Raw genomic sequence first — 23,727 nt, forward strand, 5'->3', positions numbered from 1 at the left:
TCTCTTTCATATTTGTCATTTACATCCCACCTCCACCACGTCCCCATGTTGGATACCCCTTCATGCTGTAGGGGGGTCCCCGCCTCCTCCTTCTGTGGCCAGCAGGTTGACCCTCAGGGTTAACACAAGGTAACTCTGACTAAACACTCAATTCACAATTTTATTCTTGTGCTGGCAACCATCTCAAGCGACCCAGAAGATCACTGTCTTCAAGGCTTTTTTGAAATCACGCTAAATACAGAATCTTTCATGCGCTGAATGGCCTCAGTTAGTTCCTAACCATTCCAATATTCTTAAGTACCGCTTATTAATTGCACTGTTTTCAAAATATCAATATGGTTATTGACCAGGGGCAATTCTCAACCTTGAGTTCTCTGGAATACAATGACTTCATTTTGTGTAATTCATCAAAAAATCCATTACTGAAATGGTTAAGGAGAGTCTTGATTAATTAGGGCAGTTTGTGGCTGTATATTTTACAGAAAAAAGTGTATGTTACAATAAGTGGATTTATAAAAATCAGTGTAAAGTAAAATTGCAACATATCTAAAAAAATTGAAAGGAGTAATACAAAGCGATACATAATATAGTGTTGGGTCTTTCTTGAAAGCGTACAGTACCACTCACTTTTCAGCAGTGGGAGAGGATAGGAGGATGGGAGACAAGCAGGAATAGAGGAGAGGGTTATAAAACAAGGGAATATTTGTGAGAACAAGCCATTGTGGTGGTCATGCTGTGTATTTTTGTAGCTTTCCTCTCTAACCCAGAATAGGGGGGCAGATGTGTGGAGTTGGGTGGTGGTGGGAGTGTGAGATAGGAGGTGGGGGATGATGATTAAGCCATGAGGGAGAGTTTCTCAGTACTTTAAATCCTCAGACACCTAATATACAGCTCTGAACTGGCTCCTCTCGTGTACCAAGAACAAGAAGAGAAATATTTCTGAGAAACTAAAAAAAAGGGAAAGAACAACAAAGCAGGAAAATGCCCTGTGTTTCCTGCAGAAAGCGCTGTGGACCACTGCCGCTGCAAGAATAGGAAACAATCGCCTTATCCAATCAGTCCAGGCACACAGCAAAAAATTTCTTGGCAGCCAGTTTGCAGCACACTGTCATAAAACACATGTCAGTGCAGCCCCACAGGCAAGAACTGAGTCAGGAAAGCTGGAGTACTGTAGTCAGGAGAGGTGGAAGCTAGCAGGGGTGCAAGCTGAGCATTTGGAAGAAGAGGCATCCTCCACTCTCAGATCTCTCCTGTTCTGTTCCCTTTATTTATCTGGGACTCACCCAATCACCTGCCCTAATGGCGACACTCTACCCTGTCGGTTGGCTGGCTGTGGCCATTGTGGCCGTTGTGGGCTCGTCAGAGAGGCGACACCACCAGGTGCAACACGGGCCCTGCAGCTACACCTTCCTGCTGCCGGAGGTGGAGCACTGCCGTCCGGGCTCTGCATTCCAGGTCACCAACTCGCTGCAGAGAGACTCACCCCCCGCAGCAGAGCAGTCCTGGCAGTCCAAGAAGCTGGAGACGCTGGAGAGCGCCATGGAGAACAACACTCAGTGGCTGCAAAAGGTAACCTGTACCATGGTTTGATTTTTTCTGTAGGCTTATCCTCTTTCTTGGTTCTTTGCTCATTTTTGTTGTCAAAATCTGTGAACGGTACTTAGAAGGTGCAGAGAGCATGTGATTTGTGTTAGGGCAGTTGGCACACACACTCGGATGATGCAGAGATGTAATTGATCATTTTTTCCTATTTGTCTCATCAAGGCAGATCTCCAGGGCCACTGGCATGGCATCCACTGTATACCAAACCTATTTTCTTTTCTCCTGGCTGCCATTCAATTATTGTATTAAAGTATGATTTATTCACAAGCACGTTTTGCATAGCACACAATAGCATTTGCATAAGACAAATCATTTTTTTTATAAAACTGGGGAAATAAATCTTATGTGATACTATACTAGAGTCAGTACTTTCCCTGAGAAAGGCCTTAACCTCTTTCCAGAATTATTGAATCAGGGTTCTTCTAATTCTTTAAACTATCTGGGAAAGAATTTCCCAAACCAACGGTTATTGGTAAAGATTCTACAAGAGGACCACTTCAGATACGAGATAAATGCTCCTATGTTAGGGGTCGAATTGTTTATTTGACACCATCCTTCACAAAGATGTTTGTGCTATCATCATGCATTCCAGAAATTAAAGGTCTGAATGTCTACGCAAGCTGATGTTTCTGAAAACCATAAATGAAGAAGCGTCAGGCTAGGCTGGTTTTGGCATTTCGAACACCAGATAAGTGTGTCTTAATGACATGGTATGCTTTTTAACTTTGGGAGTCGTTTCCAATGAAAAAATACAACACATGTTCTTAACGTGCCTCGTGGGTTTGTGGGAGTTTTTTTTTTAAAGAAAATTAAGATTGTACTGTGGGAAAGCTCAGGTGTGAGAAGGATAAATAGTCCAGAGGCTGAGGGCAGGAGAGGGCAGTGTGACCCCCCTGTGGCCCAAAGGTTTCCTCCTAGCAGTGTGTCGCTCCAGGATGTGTCTGTGTCTGCTCTGACAGATCCATGAGCCAGAAGTGTTCGCATCCATGGCTGGTGTCCCTGGGACGCTGGTTTTTGAATAAAGCTGAGCAGCATTGTACATCAAACTCATCTAGGTCTGAGTTACCACAAGATTACAAACAAGAAATCACACACAAGAGATTATACTCAAGGGCACAAACACAAAATTACACACAAGAGATTACGCTCAAGAAAACACACAAGACATTACTCACAAAAAAAGTCTGCATACACAACTCAAAGTATTTATCTGTCATCTTTTCTCATCTCGTCCATTTGTCCAACTACTTAATACAGCTACTTTTATTAACATTTCCTAGGGTCAAATATTCATATTCCCAGATTACTCTGCAATAGGTCTTAGACAAGAGTTATTCATCATCCATTACTTTCTTGTTTGGCTGCAATTGCTATATTTATGTCGTATTTTGAACATATTTATGCAATTTAAGTGTTTTTTTATTTCGTTTAGATTTTAAAAGACCCCGTATAGAGCTATTAGTACAGCCTTGAAGGGTCTTGGCTCTTTGCAAACGGGAGTTTTAAAGCCCTACTGTGTGCTCAGTTCCTCGCGGCGGGTCTGATGGATATCCGTGAAAGTCACGCGACCGATCTGCTGTAACACGATGTTCTGAACAATATTTTAAAATCGCAAGCCTCTTCCTCAGCTTTCTAGTGTCTCTGAGAGCCTGTCAGTGTTTACACAGCGGAGAGTGTTTATAAACTCAACCACTGTGAGGGACCAGGAGAAATTCCATTCAGCCTTCTTTTCGCAGTTCTGTTTTTTTTTTTTGTTTCTCAGCTCGGCTCCCAGATTATAACATTGAAAACCGGTCTCCCAGCTGGAAGACGTGTGGCTGTCTTACGGCCCCGGAATGTCGAGAGGCAAGAACAGAGGCTTATTTGGGGGGGGGGGGGGGGGAGTCATGTGACCTCTTCGAGCTCTGGCTCGCAGTGACCTGCTTGCTCAACACTGATTTCTGTCAATGAAAAGTAATACAAATGTGACATTTGTTTTAGCTGACGGGCTCTTCTCTAAGTCTTTTTTGCTCAGTTAAACAGCTCTTTAAGACTGTGCATCTGCATCACTCGAGTCTGATAGTTGCATAATCTGGGAAATATGAAAAGAACCTACTGTATTAGTTTATTGCTTTTTAATCTCTTTTTTTTTCCCGCCATAATCTTGTTGCTTGTTTTTAGTTTATGATTCTTAGAGATAGAGCATATAGATGAACATGTAAATGCTCACAAACATATGGTATCTTTTACAGTTCTTTTTTTGTTGTTGTTCTATTGTCTACTGTGAGAAAAGCAGAAAACTTCAGGTGTTAATGCAGACTTATTTTATTCACACAATGTAGCAGTTTGATGCTGAAGGAATTTTCCATTCATCTCTTGGCAGGGGAACACAAGACCTTTATGACAGAACCACACTGGGCTGCGTCCTAATAAAAGATAAAAGACAGGCTCTAATGGCAAAGGATTCTGGGTGGCTCTGACAGTTCCTGGTGGTTGACTTCACTGTGTAGTCTCTATAAGACTCCCCCCTCTTACTGTCAATCTGACTTTCTGCATTGGCATTTAGGATTTCCTGTGCCAGCACAATTCACTTTTCAGACTCTTTTCAGCCCTGCATTCTCTCAAGAATAGGCAAAACAAAGTGTTGGGATTGGCCACAGCTCAGGGTTTCTTAATAGAGAACGTTTGTCCAGTAATCAAACACTTGAAAAAGGACTGATTTGAAAAATAAGCAAAGGTCTTGGTTTTCTTGTTTTCACCTTCTTGAAGTTTATTTTATTTTCCCTTCCCAAGACAGAACATGTGGAGGTTTCGTTCAGGGCCTGCGCTGTGTGCGGGGCCAAGATCTCTCACATGAGGGCAGCTTCATGGGACATGTTGTCTATTGCAGCTCATGGCCGATTTTACAGCAGTTTTCTCATTGCTCAAGGCAGTGATGTCGGAATTTGATTTGCTTTCATGTACTTTCTTTTTGAACCAGAGGCATTTAAACTAAATGATTTGGGAGGCAACAGATCATTTTAGAGTAACACCTAATGGAATTAATTTGAAGCAGGAGCATGGCTGTGTTATTGGGACCATGGACTGGAGGGTCACGGGTCCAAATGCTGTGTGGGCTGCTGTCGTACCCTGCAGGAAGCTACTGCACTAGCATTCCCCCACTAAAGTCCCTGCTGTTAAAAGCGGGTCTCCAGGCCAGCACTGTAAATGACAGATTGTTCTCATTTGACTTACTGAGTAGAATAAAGGAATAGAAAGCAAGTCATTCTAAAGCTCTGTGGGCTTTGCTGTACAACGTAGCTCAGGTTGGCAAAAACAGGCAGTACAGCTTCTGCTTCATTCCTGGCAGTCTTTATTTAGCATCACATCCATTAAAAAAAATTGTCCCTTTGACCAGCTGTGTTAAGACCAGAGGGGAGAAAAAAAATCCGGCATACTACCAGTAAGTACCTGTCAAACTTTATATTGTGTTGGCTGCAAACTGATGACATTTAACATAGTCTTTGCTGAAGTAGCACCTGCTTTTGACAGATAAAGTCACTCTGCTCCCCGTCAGCACAGTATCACCCAGCTGAAAAGTAATGATCTTTAAATCTGCACACAATTACACGGTACAGAAATGGTTACAACATCCCTCCTTCAGGTGCCAGATATTGTATTTCATTCTTATTAAGTTTTATTGTTTCAGCAAAATGCTATAAATTAGCAAACGTGTACATGGTATTGTCAAAGTTGAGTTGCTTTGCCAGTATTATACTAACATTATTCTATGTCTACTACAGTCACAAGGAATAATGCTTATCATCTCGGCCTCATATGCATTTGATTGCAGTAAACGACATGACGACAGATATAATCAGTTTTCTATTTGAGGAAAATAAGAGGGGTTTTCATTTCTTTTCATTTAGGAAAATGAAACCCTGACAAACAACAGTGATTACATGTGAGGTTTGGGAGTTTGTAAATCTGAACACAGCTCAGCCTACATTAAGAAGAAAGGAAACAATCAAAGCAAAACAAACAAAAACCAGCTCGCGCACTCAATGATTTTTCAAATTAGTTGAAGATTGAAGTTGATTAAAGAAGAAAAGCGAACTTGTTGAAACTTTCCTTTTCTGAAAATGGAAAGCTTATCTCTCATCCATTACAAAATATTGCCCCAGGGTGTTTTGATTTATTCTGAAATGATTACGGTATTCCTTAAACTCCTTTATACCTGTAACTGCAGTGTCAACTATGTTACGTTATGCCTCCAAATCCTCAGTATAGAACCTACTTAAACTTAATTTAATGTTTGCAAGGCTGTGGTGAATTACTCTTGTGATGTGTGTAAAGACAAAAGTGCCAGAAGATCAGGAAGAAATTGCTTCAGTAAATGTGAAATCTTACTTCAAAAGGCCACCCTTTCTCCTGGAATGTAAATTGATTTTTGTATTACTTTTCTTTTTCTTGTGGAAAAGAAAGAACATTATTTTGAGTTTTATGTGTAAATAAAATCTGGTTACAATTTCCACTCTGAGGTCACAGCTTACGAAGGAATTTTCTTATTCACCACAATGAGTTGTAGCTCATCCTGGTGCCCATGCGAAAAATCCTGCCAGGCTGCAAACAAATGAAATATGTACAGTAAGTCATTCTTGTTTATTTGACTGGACAAATATCTGTTAAAACAAGAGAGACACAGATTTAACTACCACATCAACACAAAAGACTGAATTTGTATTCCTTTACAATCACATGAAGCACCATTTGCAAACCTGTATCATGAAGGACTTTTTCTCCTTTCGCCTGATTATTCGGGCCCCAGATTGTTGCACTTGCAAATTCCAGCATTTTCCCTTTTTTTGTGAGATGAAGAACTAGTACCCTTGCAACCACACAGACACACAAGTGCATGGTTGCGCATGCAATGGTCATTTAATGTACTGTATGTAAATGTAGCCAGAGCCCTTTATACAAATGCATTATAAGTCATGTTAAACTAATTTGCAGTCTTTTAATGAACTGCAGTGGTCAAATGATGTTACATCTCCCTTGTGCTGGAAAAATTCTCATACAGGCTGCCTTTGAAACCTTTCTTCCCAACACATATGTCTACACATCCATATACAGTATATACTATATTCCCTTAAACATATTGGGCTCACACTTTATTCCAAAGAGATTGACATGCAAACCCATTTGTACAGCTAAGTACTCTTGGGTAGAACAGCAGTACTCAACCTGGAACCTGAACACACAACATCCAATTAAGATTCCAGAGCCCGGATCATTTCTCTAAATTGTATCCCCTGAAAACAGAAAGAATTACATTCTTGTGTGCCAACAGCTGGAGAGCTACATCCAGGAGAATGTGAGGACCGAGATGGAGGAGCTGCAGAGGAACACGGTTCAGAAACAGACTGCCGCCATGCTGGAGATTGGCACCAATCTGCTGAGCCAGTCCGCTGAACAGACCCGGAAACTGACAGACGTGGAGACACAGGTCAGACAAAATTGCAGGCATGCCAACTGACACAGGATGAGATAAGAGACACTGCAAGTTGATCTTAACTGTCATCCAGGACCTTTCAGAACAAAAGTATTGCAATTAAATTCAATCACATTGAGTACAAATCAAAACTATTGCATTAACCTGCATTAATTATCTCAACACTGATGCACCTCCTATGACTAATAGGCAAGCAAACTGAATTTCAAAGTTTGCAAAGCTTTGCTTCCATATTAAAAACTACTTGAACTAATTAAATTTAAAGTTAAATTTAACTATTCAGACATACAGTAAGTAACAATAGGAACAAGTAAAGGTTTATTCCATGTTGAAAGGAGAAGAAAAGAGCCTTCTGTGGAGCCTTATTTGGGTGTGAAGAATGGGAATAAGGCTCCACAGCCGAAATGTTGTTTCTTTTCTTCTCTTCTCAGCATGGAATAAACCTTTACTTGTTCCTTTGCAGCCTACTCATGCTGACACAGCTCCCTAATTGAACTATACATAACAATATTCATGTGAATTCATTATAAGGTTCATGGTTTTGGAGTAATTCATGACCAGTTGAGTCAATTAGTTATGTTCAGTAATTCTGAATTACTATGAATTCCAAAAGTGGGTTACACTGTATCTTTAACCTGACTGGTGTGACAGTGTGACACATACAATGGGCCTGCTCTGCTTCCACTAAATGCATTGATGACTCATTGTCATTTGCATTCTAAAAGGCAGTTTCATTCTTGTAAATAGAACTGAAAAACAATTTTTCAGTTGAATTAAAACTTCTGTGGTTCTGGAAGGAACGAGTACAGGTTGAATCTTTAATGAAAAAAAGTATTTAAAAACAAAAGCAAAAGAGCAGCCGACAGTGTCAGAAGTACTGTAATAAAATCAGTGCGGAACACAAGGGGAAAGTTTAAAAAACAAACAGTTCCCATGATCCTTTGACACAGGTGTTATTTTAGATCCCATCGCTTTGTTTTTGGTTAAGTCAGATACAGTCCCCTCAACCTGTGCAAATATTTTTACTTATTCTGCCTCTGTCTGAAATGTTGGTTTAGCTGTTAAAATACCTCAAGCTTCTGGAGCAACAAAGCTGGATGAAATTGTTTGCATTCATGTGTTTTTGTCAGCAAACCTTACACACGAGAAGCAGAGGCGAAGTGATGAAGCCGTGATGTCTACAATCAGGCACCACTAACGATCTTCAGACTTAAGCACCAGCTCTGCACTCTGCTTGGGCTCACTAACACTATTCTCAGCTTCCGATAAAACTATTTTTGTCCTCCCTTTACTCAGCTGTAAAGGCATCAGGATTCAAATACACTTCACTTCCAGTCACTGAGAAGCTACATTATCTACAGAACTATGTTTTTAAATCCATCCCTTTGTTTTTCAGGTGCTTAATCAGACCACCAGACTGGAGATACAGCTGTTAGAGTATTCCCTCTTCACCAACAAGCTGGAGAATCAGATCCTTCAACAGACTCAGGAGATCACTCGGCTCAATGATAAAAACAGGTCAGTCAGGAGCACTGAAGACTACTGACAATACAGAGGGAAGAGCTGTTTCACAGCAGCTAGAAGCTGACTTAACAGAGCTGCCCTGATGTGTGTCGAAAGGAGCCTGGAGAGATTTGCAGTCTCCCTTTGCTAGTGGGGTACAGGGGTACACATGGTGGTAACACACTGTAATAGCAATAACTTATTAAAATAATCCCCTTCACATCTTTCTAGGGGTGGCTCATTTAGATTTATTACATTTGCCTCAGAAGAAAATATACCCTTGCCCCTTAGGATACCGAACAAGACATAAACCTCAGTTACGTACACTGTTAACCATACAAGAGTCCGATAACATATTATACAAGCTGTGGAACTGATACGATCATGTATTTCAGTATTATAATTTAGTCTGGAGGCTCCTATCCCCTTCTGTTTCCCAGGCATCAAACGCTGCTCTCACATCTTTGTTTCTGAATGACTGTAAGGGAACACTCCGAAACTAAACAGCCACCACAGAAACAAATGAAACAGTTGTTTGGAAAAAAGAACTGCAGGTTGATAATCAAGTTTCCATTTATAAAAGCAGAGAGAAAGGGTTTACTGAGGCCTTGTCTCACTGAGGTGCCATTATAGAGGACATGGTTCAGCTTGAACTTAGATTTAAGAAGTGAGTTTATGGAAGGTGAGGCACAGCAGATTTAATCCGTTAAACTAGATGGTTTCAATACATAACACTTCTGCTTTCATTACTCAAGGTAATAAAATCCGGCAGCACAAATTGATTGTTATAAATTTTGAAAAGGTACAGTTAAAATATACCCATGATGCCAGAAATTTGCCTTTGGGTTTTGATAGAAAAGCCACACATGAGAACTTCACATGAACATGCCAACTCACAACTCCAACTCGTGTTGCCAACTTTGCTCTATCAAAACTGCCCCTCTGGCATAGTGTGATGTTCCCCTTGTTGAGCACTATCTCCACTTCAGTGCTTTGCGCTATTCCGTGCCTTTGAGTGAAACAAGGCACCTTTATGTAAAAATCCCTCCACCCGCTTTTCATCGGAGGAGATCATCATTCAGCCAGAATCCCGATGGGCTTCTTTCACCTAAGAAAGCCTACCGTGACAGGGGCTTTCCTACTAAAGGAGATGGCAACAGAAAAATGAAATCGTTAATGAAATCTTGGAAAGCACATCTGACTGAGAAGGGATTTATCTCTCAGCTCTCAACACTGCTCTCTCTTGTTCTGGCATCTGAAATCGATGTAGGGAGGACAGGCACTGGGTCTTCGATGAGGCACACCTGAAACCTTCAGCTGCTAATTTTCTGCAGCCCCTCACTAAAACTGGCTGCATTTTTGGACTACAGTCACCAATGAAATAGTAAACACATCGTTTTATGGCCTGTTTGCCTCTCAAATGCTATAAATATCATAGTTTATAAGGTAAGTACTACCAAAAGCTGATCTGATCAACACTAGGATTAGCTGCAGCAGAAATGGAAAGCATTAGCTTTTTATAGGGTACTCTAGGCATCGATAAACACACCAATACAACGAGTCATACCCTTCCCTCGTATGATTTGCGGCCATGTTGGTACAGTCTGGAGTATATTTAATTGTGCAAAACCCAAACATCCTCCCCCTCTGCCTGTGCTATTGATCGCTCTGATGGCCTGTCCGTGTCTCGATCTCTCAGTCTTCTGGAGCAGCGGTTAGCAGCCATGGAGGGGCACCACACCCAGGAGCTGCAGGCCCTGAAGGTGGAGAAACTGCAGCTCCAGGAGCTGCTGACGAGGCAGAGCCACCTGGTCACCCAGCTGGAGAGCGATCTGGGTAGTGCCACACGCAACAGCACCGTGCTCCAGGGCCAGCTGGCCACTCTCATGGAAACAGTGCAGCAGCTGCTGGCCATGGCCACTCAATGCAATGGTCAGTCCTGGACAGATAGTCTGTTATACAGCTAATAGACTAATAGACAGCTAATAGACTGCGTAGTGCTACAGCAGGACCACTGGGGGGGGTCTCTGCTTTCTCATCACGTGCTGTTGCTCCACAAGGATCGTATGCACATTCCTATTAAAAAGGTCAAACTTCCACGCAATGCTTGTGAAGAGAATTGAAGTTTGTTTCAGTTTGATGCTCTCGTGCTCTTCAAGTATCTATTTCATATTTAACTTATGAAATAGAAAAGTGCAATATAACATAATGGAAATTGTGTACAGCGTTAAGTTACACATGAATCTTTACAGAACCAAAAAAGTCCTTGGTGTATTAATATTATTTTGTGTTAATGTTTGTATTAAATTAAGTTTGTCATTTATGTAAAGACAACTTTAAACTATCTTGCAATGATGGCATGGTACATAAAAGAGAGCTCTTTCTGTTGTAGCTTTTCTTAAAGAACACCAAACTCAACGACTTCTCATTTCTTCTAGAAATCTCTGTTTCGCCAAAGGAAGAGGTTCTCTTCAGAGACTGTGCAGAAATGTACAAATCTGGGATCACCGAGAGTGGAGTCTACTCTCTGCATTACCCCAACTCAACACAGATTGTTAAGGTGACAAACCTAAAGGAAGTAGGTTAACAGTTTTGATTAAACTAGGATTTTTTTTGGCCTACAACACAAAGTTGTGGAGAGCTTTATACTTACAGTATTACAGATCTTAATAATGTTTTTTCTTATCATGCATGAATGCATTGATCGCTGCTTATTTGGTAAGATGGTCTTTTGACCCAACAAGTAAATTGCTAAGAGAAACTAAATTTTAGGCTTAAGTGTAACTATGCAAGATAAAATCAAAACAAGATTTAAAAAAACTATACAGCATACACATAGTCTTTTTTGCAAGAAACAAAATGCTCTTCACAAATGTCTACTGACGTTTAGATGCTTGGCAAGTAGAATCTATTAGCCAGCCAGTTTTGCCCCCAGTAAAAGTTTGCTTTTACGTACAGTATGGTGCATACCATTGATCTCTTTCAAATCCTGCCATCTTTTTAAACAGACTGGGTGGCAGCTTGAATGAAGAGATATGACCTCTCTTAACTGTTACTTTTGTTTTTATGGAATGCCATGAACCCATGCCCACATGTTTGTGTATGACATCTAATTCAGGATAAGTAGTTTATTGCATCATGGGCTCAGAACCTAAGTACTGGTAGGTAAAGGTGCAATCTTCACAGGAGGGACACTGTGGACAAGGCCTCTTTCTGATTTTCCTCAACTGTCATCGTGTATCATCAGTTTTTGATATGCCAGTTTCAGACTTTCAGTCTAGTGTGTGGAAACCAGGTGTGGGCAATACTCCGTCCTTCTCTTGTGACTGTGGAGACAGTTTGTTGAATGAAAGATGCCAGCTGACACTTGGAATGTGAAACCAAATGATGCCATGCATGAAAGCAGTATCTCGACTATTAAGATATTGTTTGTTCCACCTGCATGACTGAAGTTTAGGATTCTGAAAGGCTTACTTTATCTTTTAAAGAGGGTGAAATGAGGCATCAGGTTTTTTTTAAGCGATAGTGATAGTGCAGACCAGATAGCAGTCAGACTTATTTACTGTGCAGACTTACAGTAGCAGTTTGCTAAGGAGGTCAAGCTGTGATTTGCAATTGGTTAGCTTCTCTTCCTGGGAGAGTCTCCTTTTGACTGTGGTCTCGTCATCTCTGTGGTGTCTGTACAAGGGGTGCTGAAAGTGGATTTGATCGATGGCTGTAATTATGGCAAGCAGAGGCAGCTGACGTCTATGTTCCATTTAGTCCCAGTGATTCCTTCCACAGGGAGGTCTTGGTCCAGCCAGAGAATGGTGAGGGAGAACCGTGCATAATTAAAAGCACCATTTTTACTCTTCTTATTAACAATGGGTCACCAGCCCATCTGTATTTGTTACAAGGAGACAAAGCAGAAACCAGAACTTGTTCCTGTAGAGTGGAATGCTTTCTGTTGCAGAAATTAGAGTTTAAACAAGATGCGAAACATGAAACCTGAATGTGTTTTTCATAAAAAAACAGGCTCTGCTGCAGAGGGATGACATCTGGTTAAGCAATAAGTGCATAAAGACATTCAGATGACACTTAATATATATATATATGTATGATTGGTTTTACATTCTTCAAACCTTCTCGGTTTTAATATGAAAGACATAAAGATATCTCATATAAACTGCACACAGGGATCAGTTTCATTAGTTTCTTGAAAGATCTACAGTTTACTTTTTTTTTTTGAGGAAGAAATATTTTTGACCTTGCCAGTGAAAACTTTATCTGGACTGAAGTAACTGGCTGTACTTCTGTTGACTTCGTGTGCTGGAGAAGCTCTTAAAATAGAAAGCATGATTTTCTTGGGAAACTGTCCTCTCCCAGACACCTGCAGGTAAAGTTATCAATCTGTAGGGAGACGAGCTGGACTTTTCTGTAGCTTAGCAATTGCAGGTCAGCAAAACTGTTAAAAAGACTTTTAAAAGTACTTTTTGGACACTCTGGAGACTGTATGGTCCAAGAATACATGATGACTCTTTCGAACTAGACCACACATTTGGGTTATAGTTGTGCAAACAAAACGGGTAAAAAAACACTCTCTACCAAAGGCAGCACTTTCATGTCAAAAGTGTGATCACAATGTTTATAGATTGCAATACATTATCAATAATAATGATCACTAATTTCAGATGATTGTAACCAAAGAGGTCAGCTGTATGAAGCAAGAAAAGAGAGAACCATGCTATTGCTAAAGAAAAACATGCATTTACAATAGTCATGCAAGAAATAAAGTAGGAAATAGGCCATTTCCCAGTTTCTTTTTCAATAAATATTCCTATTTGTACTGTAATCCACATACACAGGGTAGTCTTGTACACTGGAATTGTTGGTCCTGTATGTGTTATCTAAAGAGTAGCACTATTAAAATGTCTGTTAGACGTTTACATGATATACTGTAAGTGGCGATGTGTGATCTTAGAATTCCAAGTCTTCAAAATACTGCATTGTCATTTTCCCCCTTAACAAAATGGACAATTTAACTGTTACACAACTGGGACTTAACAACCTTTAACTACGTAAGACCATGGCAAATATCGGAGGTACAGTTATTATCCAATTTACTGAATAATTGTCTTGATAAATGATGGTGTCTGGGGGCAAAAGGTGGACAGGGAATTTTGCATTACCCAAAAACTATTAAGTCTCTTTACTGGAATAGGGTTCCAATTGCCAGAATGATGAATGAGCCATTTGTAACACAATTGCATGTAAGTGAACTTACAAAACACCTTTGGTAATTGAAGCTGCGATTTCTTTCTCCTGGAAAGCAAAAAGGATGCTGTTTTTCATTCACAAATTGGAGAGAAACCCCCTATAGAGTAAGTGTCTTGTTCAGTTAGTCTGATGCTTTCAAGATATTAGTAGTTCAGGTGGGTAGCTGCGTCAGCATGCGTAGGCTGCAAAGGAATAAGTAATAGGTTTATTCCACGCTGAAAAAAAGAAGAAAGAAAACACAACGTTTCAGCCGTAGAGCCTTCTTCAGGTGTGCTTTCAAGATATGTTCACAGTGAGAGTGGTCAGTGTGGAAGCTCTGATGACACAGTGTGAAGCTGACATTTAAACAGTCTGGAATGAACATGACCCCTTGTGCCTTCCTTGCACCCCAGTATTTATTGGCATTGAACATCATGTGGATAATTGTTAGTTTTGCACTGCCAGTCAACTAATCATTACGTTTCATGGCACTTGCAATGTAGTTTGTGCGGCACGGCCTCCTTAACTGCATCAAAATTATGCAAGCCTTTTCAAACGAAGCAATTTAAACTTTAAACACAGCAGACCTGTGCTTTGTGTTTTAAGCTGCAGTCAGTGTGAACCAGGATGGTTGTTCTGTTCCCACAGGGGTTCTGTACAGGATTGGAAGAACAATGATAATTAAATATACTGTACTGTACAGTACTGTATAAAAGTAAAATGCCTCAACCATGATCGGAAGTTCGGGTATTGTTGGAAAGAGACAAGTATCTGTTATTCTACATTATGTTACTGCAACGTTTGTAACATATTAAAGGAATGAATCAAACATCAAGTAGTTGTAAATGGTTTTTAATTTCACTAGCAAGCCTGCAGTCTTGCTGAGTGATTATTTGCTGTTAGAGGACCTTCCTTCTCTCAGAACACTGATGCGCAGATGTGAGATTTCTAGAAGGCGACTTCAGGAAGGTGGTCCGGTGCTGCGTGTTCATTTCCAGGCCAGGTGAAGCGAGCTGGGCGTTCTGTTTTCACAGGTGTTCTGTGACATGCAGACGAAGGGAGGCGGCTGGACTGTCCTACAGCACAGGAAGGACGGCACCGTGGATTTCCAACGTACCTGGAAAGACTACAAAATGGTGAGGAAATGCCACACAGGCCATGTGCACAGTTGCAGGAGGAATAATTGTTTGTTTCACATCAGAAACACTACTTTCTAGGGAAGCTTGCATTATAGTTATCAATAATACTACTGATCCAAGTGCTATTGCTACAGGTATAGTAGTTATTACCGCTACTGCTACCTTTAGCACTATAAAACTTTTTTAATATATTAGTACTGTTAGTATTAGTACTGTTGCTGAGTATAATATCATGAAACATAATGGATTTAGTGGAGGACACAAGGAAGTGATCCAAATGGTCCATTTGCAGGATCACAGAAATCACAGTAAAATATCAGCCATTAACTCAATTGTGTTTTGTTCAGAACAGCTCACCAAACACCATCATATTCATGAGCAGACAGGCACCAGATCTTCACCAGCCAAGATGGCTAGTATTAACATTCTCAGCGTGGGTTTTGACATGAAAAGCACAATGGAGAGGACATTAGTCCCTGAGGTTTTAGAAAAAAAGCCCTCCTCAGAGGCCCATTCACTGGGATGCTGTTGATAAGTTGAATGGGGATATTTGCATCCAACTTAAGAGTACAGTTGGATGCTAATATCCCTGCAGAGCACACAGTATGCTCTTTTACTCCAGTGCATATTCCAAAGGTCTGAGGGGCCCTGTGGGAAGAGATATCCTTCTTCTAGTGACACTGCTGGTAAAAAGAGAAAGAGAGTGCAAGACAGGGAAAGAGAGGCAGAGGGATACGATACACACAGAGAAGCAGGGCTAAAAAAACATGGGGAGTATTGGGTGTTACAGTGAAGCTGTTTTTACAAAGCTTTCAGATATTGAGAGAGGTTCTTAAATTAATTAGCCTTTTCTCTAAAATACATGTCAGACTACATAACACAAACCAAATATTTATGTAGCTATAAAAAATGTAGCTATAAACCACAAGTTATTTCTGTGGGCACTTTTTTCTCCTGAGATAACCATCCATGTCTAAGCTCTGTTATTTGTTATTCTAATGGTTACTGATGTTATTTTGTGGTCATTCTGAAGTGACCGTTCCAGTGAAGTCTTTCACTTTGAAAAATGCAAGACACCCCAAAAAAACAACCCTCTATTTTGGGTTGGTTTATCACAATTTCTTTCTTGTTCAGATTTGAATACACCTTTGGAAACAAGGATATTGTGGGAGGTAGGGATGGAGTTAATCAGATGACCCAAATCATAATACCAGAGTCACGTATTTTGAATTATTTTGCCATTAGAGGAAAATATAAATATTTGCTTCATGTTGGAATCTGTGGAGTGAGTCCAGACGCTTGGCAGCGTCAGAGGAAGATATTGCTTTTCTCCATATGCCATCTGTGCTCCAAGGCAACCACATGACTCTGTATAAACAAGTGGTCGTGCCAACATAGGCTGGGGGGGCTGGGGGGGCGGGGGAGGGAATCACTGTCATTTGTAAATATAATTAAAAGAAGCCAAAACAAACAAAAAAAGTGAAAATTAATAATAGCTATTTTAAACGAATTGTTGATCTTCTTTGCAGATGTTTCGCTAGGAAAGAGAACAGACTGTTTTTTCACCCATGTGCCGTATTGTTCTTTCTGCAGAGCACACAGTGCAGTATTGTGTTGTTCACATGGTTTTGATGCAGGGTTTTGGCGAAGCCGCTGGGGAGTACTGGGTGGGGAATGAATTCATCCACCAGCTTACAAGCAGTCAGGAGTATACCCTGCTGGTCCTGCTGAGAGACTCGGAGGGGAACGAAGCCCACTCCCAATACGACCACTTCTACACTGATGGCGAGGACAGAAACTACAGGTGTGGAACCTTACAAGTGTGCAAGACCACTGTCATGGGGTTTGCTTTCTGCCGAGTTGCAAAATGTGGTCCATTTCTTCTGCACTTTAAATGAATCACAAATGGTTTTCATTTTTAACAGCACTTGATATGCACATTTCCTTTAAGATTTAGTCATTTTTACAAGGGAGTTCTTGTATTTGGAAATTTAGTTTGTGGTAATGCCTTCAAGCCTTTTGTGTCAATTAAGATACAATAGATATAATAATAATAATAATGTATTATTTACTAAAAAAACTAATTCTGTGAAATGCTAGTATAGCATCTATAGATACTGTAGTAGTATGTAATGTAGTATGTAATAGTCTAACCTTAACCTAACAGCATCACTTCAGGATATCTATGGACACTTTATTAAAATGCTTTAGGAACTCAATTCATAGCAAACTGATGATTAATAGACTACATATAATACATTCACTTATAAAACTGAAATCTCATTCATGACGAATGGCGTTTTGTAACACAAGCTACAGAAAGCCAATCTTGTGAATGTGCTCAAGATGGCTTCAAAATAAGACACGTACTGCTGTCCATCTGTCTCCTGGGCTCTTACAAAGCCCATTTCTCTGCCTATTCAAATGTGTTTCTCCCAGAGCAGAGTGTGGTGATGGCAGTATCGTGGGAATGTCATGCACTGAAAGATACTTACAATAGGACGATTAAACAGTCTTCTAAAAAAGAACTGTTTTACACTCGGCTACCACATAGATGGAACCCATCTTTCTTTAGCAGTTTGCCAAAGTGTTTTGCAACTAATTTAGTTCATATTGGATGGGTGGTGGACTTAGGATTTTAGTGGAGGTACCGCCAAAGAACGGTATCATCCCTTTGTGACATTTCCATATAAAAAACACCACTGGGACTCCATTCAAAGCACTATAGAATTAAAGCATTTGCTGTATGTGATACTTTTAAATTTATAAGATACTATAAATGTCTAAGACAGATCATAATATAAAAACTAATGTATTGGCTATTATAATAATACAAAAACAATGTAATGAGATATGTTATTTTTATGGATTAATTTATTTCTCTTTTTTCTCTTGCATTTTTTACATCTTACTAGGCAATAGAACAGCAGAGGGAAATGCCAGATATTACCTATTGAACTTTCCCTCAAATGAGTCATTGTTGTGAAGGAGCTGGGAACACAGTGCTGGGTTCATTTTCAGTCTCAGCCAAGGGAACTGCAGTGTTAGAAACTCAGCTGTGTTTTAAAAGTACCACTAATAAATAGTTGATTACCTCTGTTACACCATAACTCTGAAAGACATTCCTTGTGAGGTGTCTTTCCAAATAGACATTAATTCCAATGAACAGTGTACTTCTGGAGCGGAGTGTTTTTAAAACAGTCTAAACTGCTTTCAGAGGAATTGGTAAGATTGCTGACCTGAGTGTTGATGGAGAGTATGTATCGCTGACGTGAACTTATACCCACAAATGCAGCCTCCATGCGTGGGGTTTCAGTGGCACTGCAGGGAGGACCAGCAGCCTGACTCCCTCCGGAGCCCAGTTCAGCACCAAGGACAGAGACAACGACAAGTGCAGCTGCAAATGTGCCCAGATGGCTTCTGGAGGTAAACAATTATGTCACGCAATGAACTCTGAATGGTTCTACTATGAGGGCATGGGTGGACTCCTTTGCAAAGTCACGAATAGGAACCAGTGATCAAACTGTGATAACATTTTGCATCAAAAGAGCACTTCTGAAAGGGTGCTGAATTGGCAGCTGGCAGTGAAGAGCTTGGTGAAGGTCTCAGCTTTACACAATCTCTTGTGCTTGCTGCTGGCAAACAAGCCAGAAGCTGCTATTGAAAACACTGTAAAGCGTAACATGAGTTATCAAGAAATGCCTTTTTGTGGTTTTCAAGAGGTTTTAGTCCTGGCTCGTTCTCAGAAGATTGTGCTCAATCCATCAGTAATGTTGCTCTTCTCACCTGACTGTAGGGTGGTGGTTCGAAGCATGTGGTCCATCCAACCTCAACGGGATTTATTATGCTGGGAGCTCCAACATCGTCCGCTACAATGGAATCAAGTGGTACTACTGGAAAGGACCTAGCATGATGGCCACCATGACAACCATGATGGTCAGACCACGCGACTTCTGAAGGAGAAAGAGACCCAGTACCCAGAGACTGCTCATGGAAACAGACGGAATAAACATTTTAGAAGACCAGCACAGAGACATTCAGGCATATGGGGTGCCTGTCAAAGGACATTATGAAAAGAAACTTAGAGCACACCCACCGTACAGTGAAAACACTCACTTAACGTAAGGGAGCCTGAATGAACTGTACATACATAAACTGCTTTTGTTGTGAGTATTAGATGCACTAATGTCTTCGTAGTGACACGGTTTTATAAAACTCTCAACTGTCAGAGCATGGAAACAGGGAAACAGAGATAATGTGATTGCAGTTAATTGCTGAAACAGATGGATTGGGAAACCTGAGTAGAATTTTAGTAAATTAAGTAATTTGTGCTGTAATTACATAATCAACCAGAGAATTTTCCTTCCTCAACCGTTGCAAAACACTAACAAGCATTTAATAGAGTATATGAAAATAGGTTTGTTCGCTTGCTTTTTCAAAAAAAGATATACAGTATATATGCGTGACCAACCTTATCCTTAAATAAAGTGGCTCCAGAGATCTGTACACAAAAAATCCTCACCATTGAAATACTGTTCAGTGCAGGAGACTTTACTTTACAGATTTTGCTGTTTACACACCAAAAGAACTGTTTAGCAACCTAACCCCATCAGGCTCTTAAAACCCCCTAACATTCCACTAATTAACCCCATGTGAGAAGGAAAAATAACCACCACCACTAATCTAATTCATAACCTAAAATACCTCTGTTTTTGTCTATTTACAAATGATAGAGGCTTAGATAGCCTTTATTGGCATTTCAGCTTTCGTAAGAGTCCCCTCAGACTAGTTTGCCATGATATATATTTATATCTTTCAATCATGTAAACCCTGGACGCACTTATCCTCTTTGTAATGTGCCTCCATAACCTTGAGATTATGAAAGAAATGAAGTGACTTCATGATTGTTTTGTTATTTTGTCCTTCAGACAAAAGGGGAACGTTGCCATTTAAAACATTGGTTATTTAAAATGAAATATAAACTCTAAAGCAGTGGGGGGATTTTACATAAGTTATTATAATTTCTATACATTGCTGAGCAGTAAGTACAGTATGTAGCCCTTGGTTTTAGGTTTCATTTGACATCATAATACTACAATTATTTCACTTATCTAGCTGTATTATTATGTTTCACTTTTTTTTTCTTATCTTTTCAAGTAAATTATCATCTAGAAACCCGAGCAGTGCTAACTGCTCATCTCAAGAACAATTCTTCTGTTGCCCATTCTCCACATGTTACTGGAGCAGTGATATCACTTTCACTTGTTATAAGTTATTCAAAAAAAACAAACTGAACCACATATGGCCTGTAATAACTGCAGTTAAACACAAATAAATCACAAACTCTCTTAATTTTATTTCAATAATAATATTTGAATACAAAAACTTTAACACTTTTTTTTGGTTCATTTCCCAAAAGCAATAATCCCTCCAGCCAAGTCATTAAACAAATGTCAGACACAGCTTCTTAAAGTGACTTTGTACAGCAGTGATTTAATGGCACCTAATTACTTTAAACAGTCTGATCATGTTCATTTGCTGAAACCAGTTTATAAAGCAAATTATTCAGGCCAAGAGACACAGACACAGTTCTCCCATTTCTCCCGGTATAAAGAATGAATTGGGATCCATTTAGTCAGAATGCATTCTACATTTGGTGTATCAGCATCCTATACTTTCTTGTTCTTAATTAGAAAGAGAATTCCAAAAGCTTAAGCTATGTTTTATCAAAGTCTTAATGAAAAATACAGTTTGCATCATCGCAATGTAACTGAATCAGTGGAAGACTGAGTTTATGCTTCATTCCCAAAGATTTCATTTCCAAAGTAAAAAAATAAAAGGGAGAACTGCATGTCCTGAGTGATCATCATCACATTCTCATGAGTTCCAAAAAGTCATGCAATTCAGCTCCACTGCATCAGGCTCAGTCACTGCACATGGCTAATCTATACCAGGTGAATTTGAATTGTATTTGTTATGCATGTCTGGTGTCTGTGTGCCACTAGTCCATAGCAGCAGTGTGTGCAGTGTCAGATCCCACATACTGCTCTACTTTTTTGTGCTCCAGGTCTGTTTTTGTGTGTGTACATGCATTAAGTGATATAAAGAGGGTATGAAAAAGTAAGTTTGATCAGAGCTCCACAAAAGACAGACATCATTTGTCTCTTTCATTAGTAAGACAATACAATTTTGTGTTTTAACATTTCAGACAGTTAGAGCTCAAAAACTTCTTTTATTTAACTCCCCCAAAAAACAATTCTTCGTAAGAAAAAAAATCAGTTGTTTTAGGTGCCTAGGCTTTTAATAAATAACAGGAAAAAACAAATGTCTACTTTCTATTTTTTTACTTTCCGCGTTGTTGTTTTTTATTAGGACTTTTATTAGAATACAAATGGCACAGGAAACAGTCAGCACGGTACAGCCTCAGGACATACCTTCATATATAAACATAACCACGATGCAGTATTTACATGTTAATCTGTAAGACGTACCCCTGGGGGACAGGCCTCTGGACCCTCCCAGAAGGATGAGTTCACAGAGTACCTTTACCCTTTCCAGTACTGTTTGTATCAAAATAATTGCACATGCAGCTACTGTATGTGATCTGCTGACTGAACCACATGATGAAAGATCTGAATGCTATTGTCATGATTTAATGTATTCATTTAGATCACTGAGTTTTCCATTTGTTAATTAATTTAATTTATGAAAGAATAAGACATATCAAGAATTTTTATAAAGATTTCATTGTCAATTGTTTGATTTATCTATTTGAATGTTTTTAATCCAAGTATTTATTTTATATTTTTATAATACATAATGTACAGTTTTGGTCAAAAGCTCTGCCTCATCCTCGCAGGCTCTCCGGAACTTGTACCCTGGTCACTGCTGTCTTGAGGTTTCCACTAACTTATACCTAATGGTCACAAGGGGGCAATATAAGCACACTAATGTACACCTGGTGAACATCAGGAATGAAACTTCGGCCCCATATGAGAATCAGAATCACCTTAATTCGCCAAATGAATTTCAAGTACAAGGAATTTACTCTGGTCCTCAAAAATTATACATATATCATACACAAACAAAACAATAGACATAATTAAGACATATGTGCACATAAAACTAGGAGTTCTGGTTAAGCACAAAGATAGCCCTTGGAAATAAGATGTTCAAACCCCAGAACAAAGAACAGTGCAGTTTGTCTTTGAAGCAGGCAGATGTTTTGCCAAACAAACAGTTGTAGAGGCAGTCAGAATGCTCTCTATAATGGCTCTGTAAAACTGTATCAGAATTGGTTGAGAGACAGCAAAGTTTTTCAGTTGGCACAAAAAGTACAATCTTTGCTGTTCTTTCTTGATACTGGTGATATTCATGTTCTATTTAAGGGTATTAGAGATCATAATTCCCAAAAACCTGTAGGACTCACATTCACATCACTGATTAACACTGTTGTAAGGGTATTAACCTCCAGGTGGCTGTTAGCATACTACAGTACCAACCAACTCACTTCCTTCCTGTACACACTCTCATCATCATTAGTGATGTCATCACAAGAGCACTGTGATCTGCAAACTTTATTAGTTTTATGGAAGAGTTGGTGGTGGTGCAATTATCAATGTACAAGGAATAGAGTAATGGGGAAAACACACATCTTTGAGGTCCACTAGTTTTTACCAACAAACAGCCTCACAAGCAAGGGTCGAGGCACCCCTGCTGAAGTTGAAAATCCAGTTGCAGATGCCAAGTGGTGCATTTATTGTAAAGGAGTTCTGGTACAATTTATTGTGAATGAGTTCTGGAATAATAGTATTAAATGCAAAACTAAAATCCACAAAAAATTGTGCATATGTGCTTGAGGATTCTAGATGTTGCACAATGTATTGAAGGTTCATGTTAAAAGCTTCTTCCACTGACGTGCTGGCCCAGTATGCAAACTGTACTGTAGATGATCAAAAGTGAATATGTAATAGTTTTGGGATAACAAAGTATCGTACATTCTTTATGAAGGGAAGTAACAGCAACTGGTCCATAGTCATTTAGACAGACTATCGTGTCCTTCTTTGGTAGAGGAACACTAATGGAATATTTAAAGCAGGCACTTAAAGTACACTTAAATCTTACACAGATCCAGAGTGTGACGCATCCCACTCGCGTCTCTGTCCCTTCTTGCATTCCCACGGGCACACCCTGTAACAAACGCTCACGCCGCAAGTAACACGCCAATCACCGTCCTCTCCCGTCCCTATTTTAGTTCTCCCTTTTCCTCATTTCCCCGCTCACTATTGCGGATTCTCCTTGGGCTCCCTAGTGCACGTTTATCTCTAGCTTTTCCTCCGGTACCTGATCTCCTTGCTTGCTTCTCGTTTTCAATTTCGCCTTGAATTTTGGATTGTTGCTTTCTCGTTGTACTTCCGTGTTCCGACCTACTCGCCTGCTTGCTGGATTCGACTTCGCCTTGTGTTTTGGATTGTTGCTTCCTCTTTGACTCTCCGTGTTCAGACCTCCTCACCTGCTTCCTGGTTTTCGTTTTGCTTAGCGATTCGGCTTAGTGTCTTTCTCAGTCTCCTGCGTCCTGCACAGGATCCATTCACCATATCGGTCCCATTCTGACAGACTGATTAAATGCATCTGTGAAAACAGGGGCTCACTGCTCTGCACAATGCTTCAGTGTAGCAGGGAAACTACAATCAGAATTGGTTGAGAGAAACCAACATTTTTCTGTTGGCACAAAAAGTACAATCTTTGCTGTACTTTCTTTTCAACCTGGACCTAGGT

General features: G+C 39.9%; 1 protein-coding gene across 1 annotated transcript; it reads left to right on the forward strand.

The window, feature by feature from the left end:
• Nucleotides 1-894: 894 nt before the first annotated feature.
• On the forward strand, nt 895-21,274 carry angpt2b (angiopoietin 2b). Its single transcript, XM_088932320.1, has 9 exons — nt 895-1,569; nt 6,911-7,066; nt 8,469-8,590; nt 10,275-10,507; nt 11,014-11,135; nt 14,845-14,946; nt 16,587-16,753; nt 18,245-18,375; nt 18,746-21,274. The coding sequence occupies exons 1-9, from the start codon at nt 1,300-1,302 to the stop codon at nt 18,904-18,906; spliced, it is 1,464 nt and encodes a 487-aa protein (XP_088788446.1). The 5' UTR covers nt 895-1,299; the 3' UTR covers nt 18,907-21,274.
• The last annotated feature ends 2,453 nt before the right edge of the window (nt 21,275-23,727 follow it).

This window comes from Atractosteus spatula, chromosome 14, assembly GCF_055471065.1.
Source record: "Atractosteus spatula isolate fAtrSpa1 chromosome 14, fAtrSpa1.hap1, whole genome shotgun sequence".
Lineage (NCBI taxonomy): Eukaryota > Metazoa > Chordata > Actinopteri > Semionotiformes > Lepisosteidae > Atractosteus > Atractosteus spatula.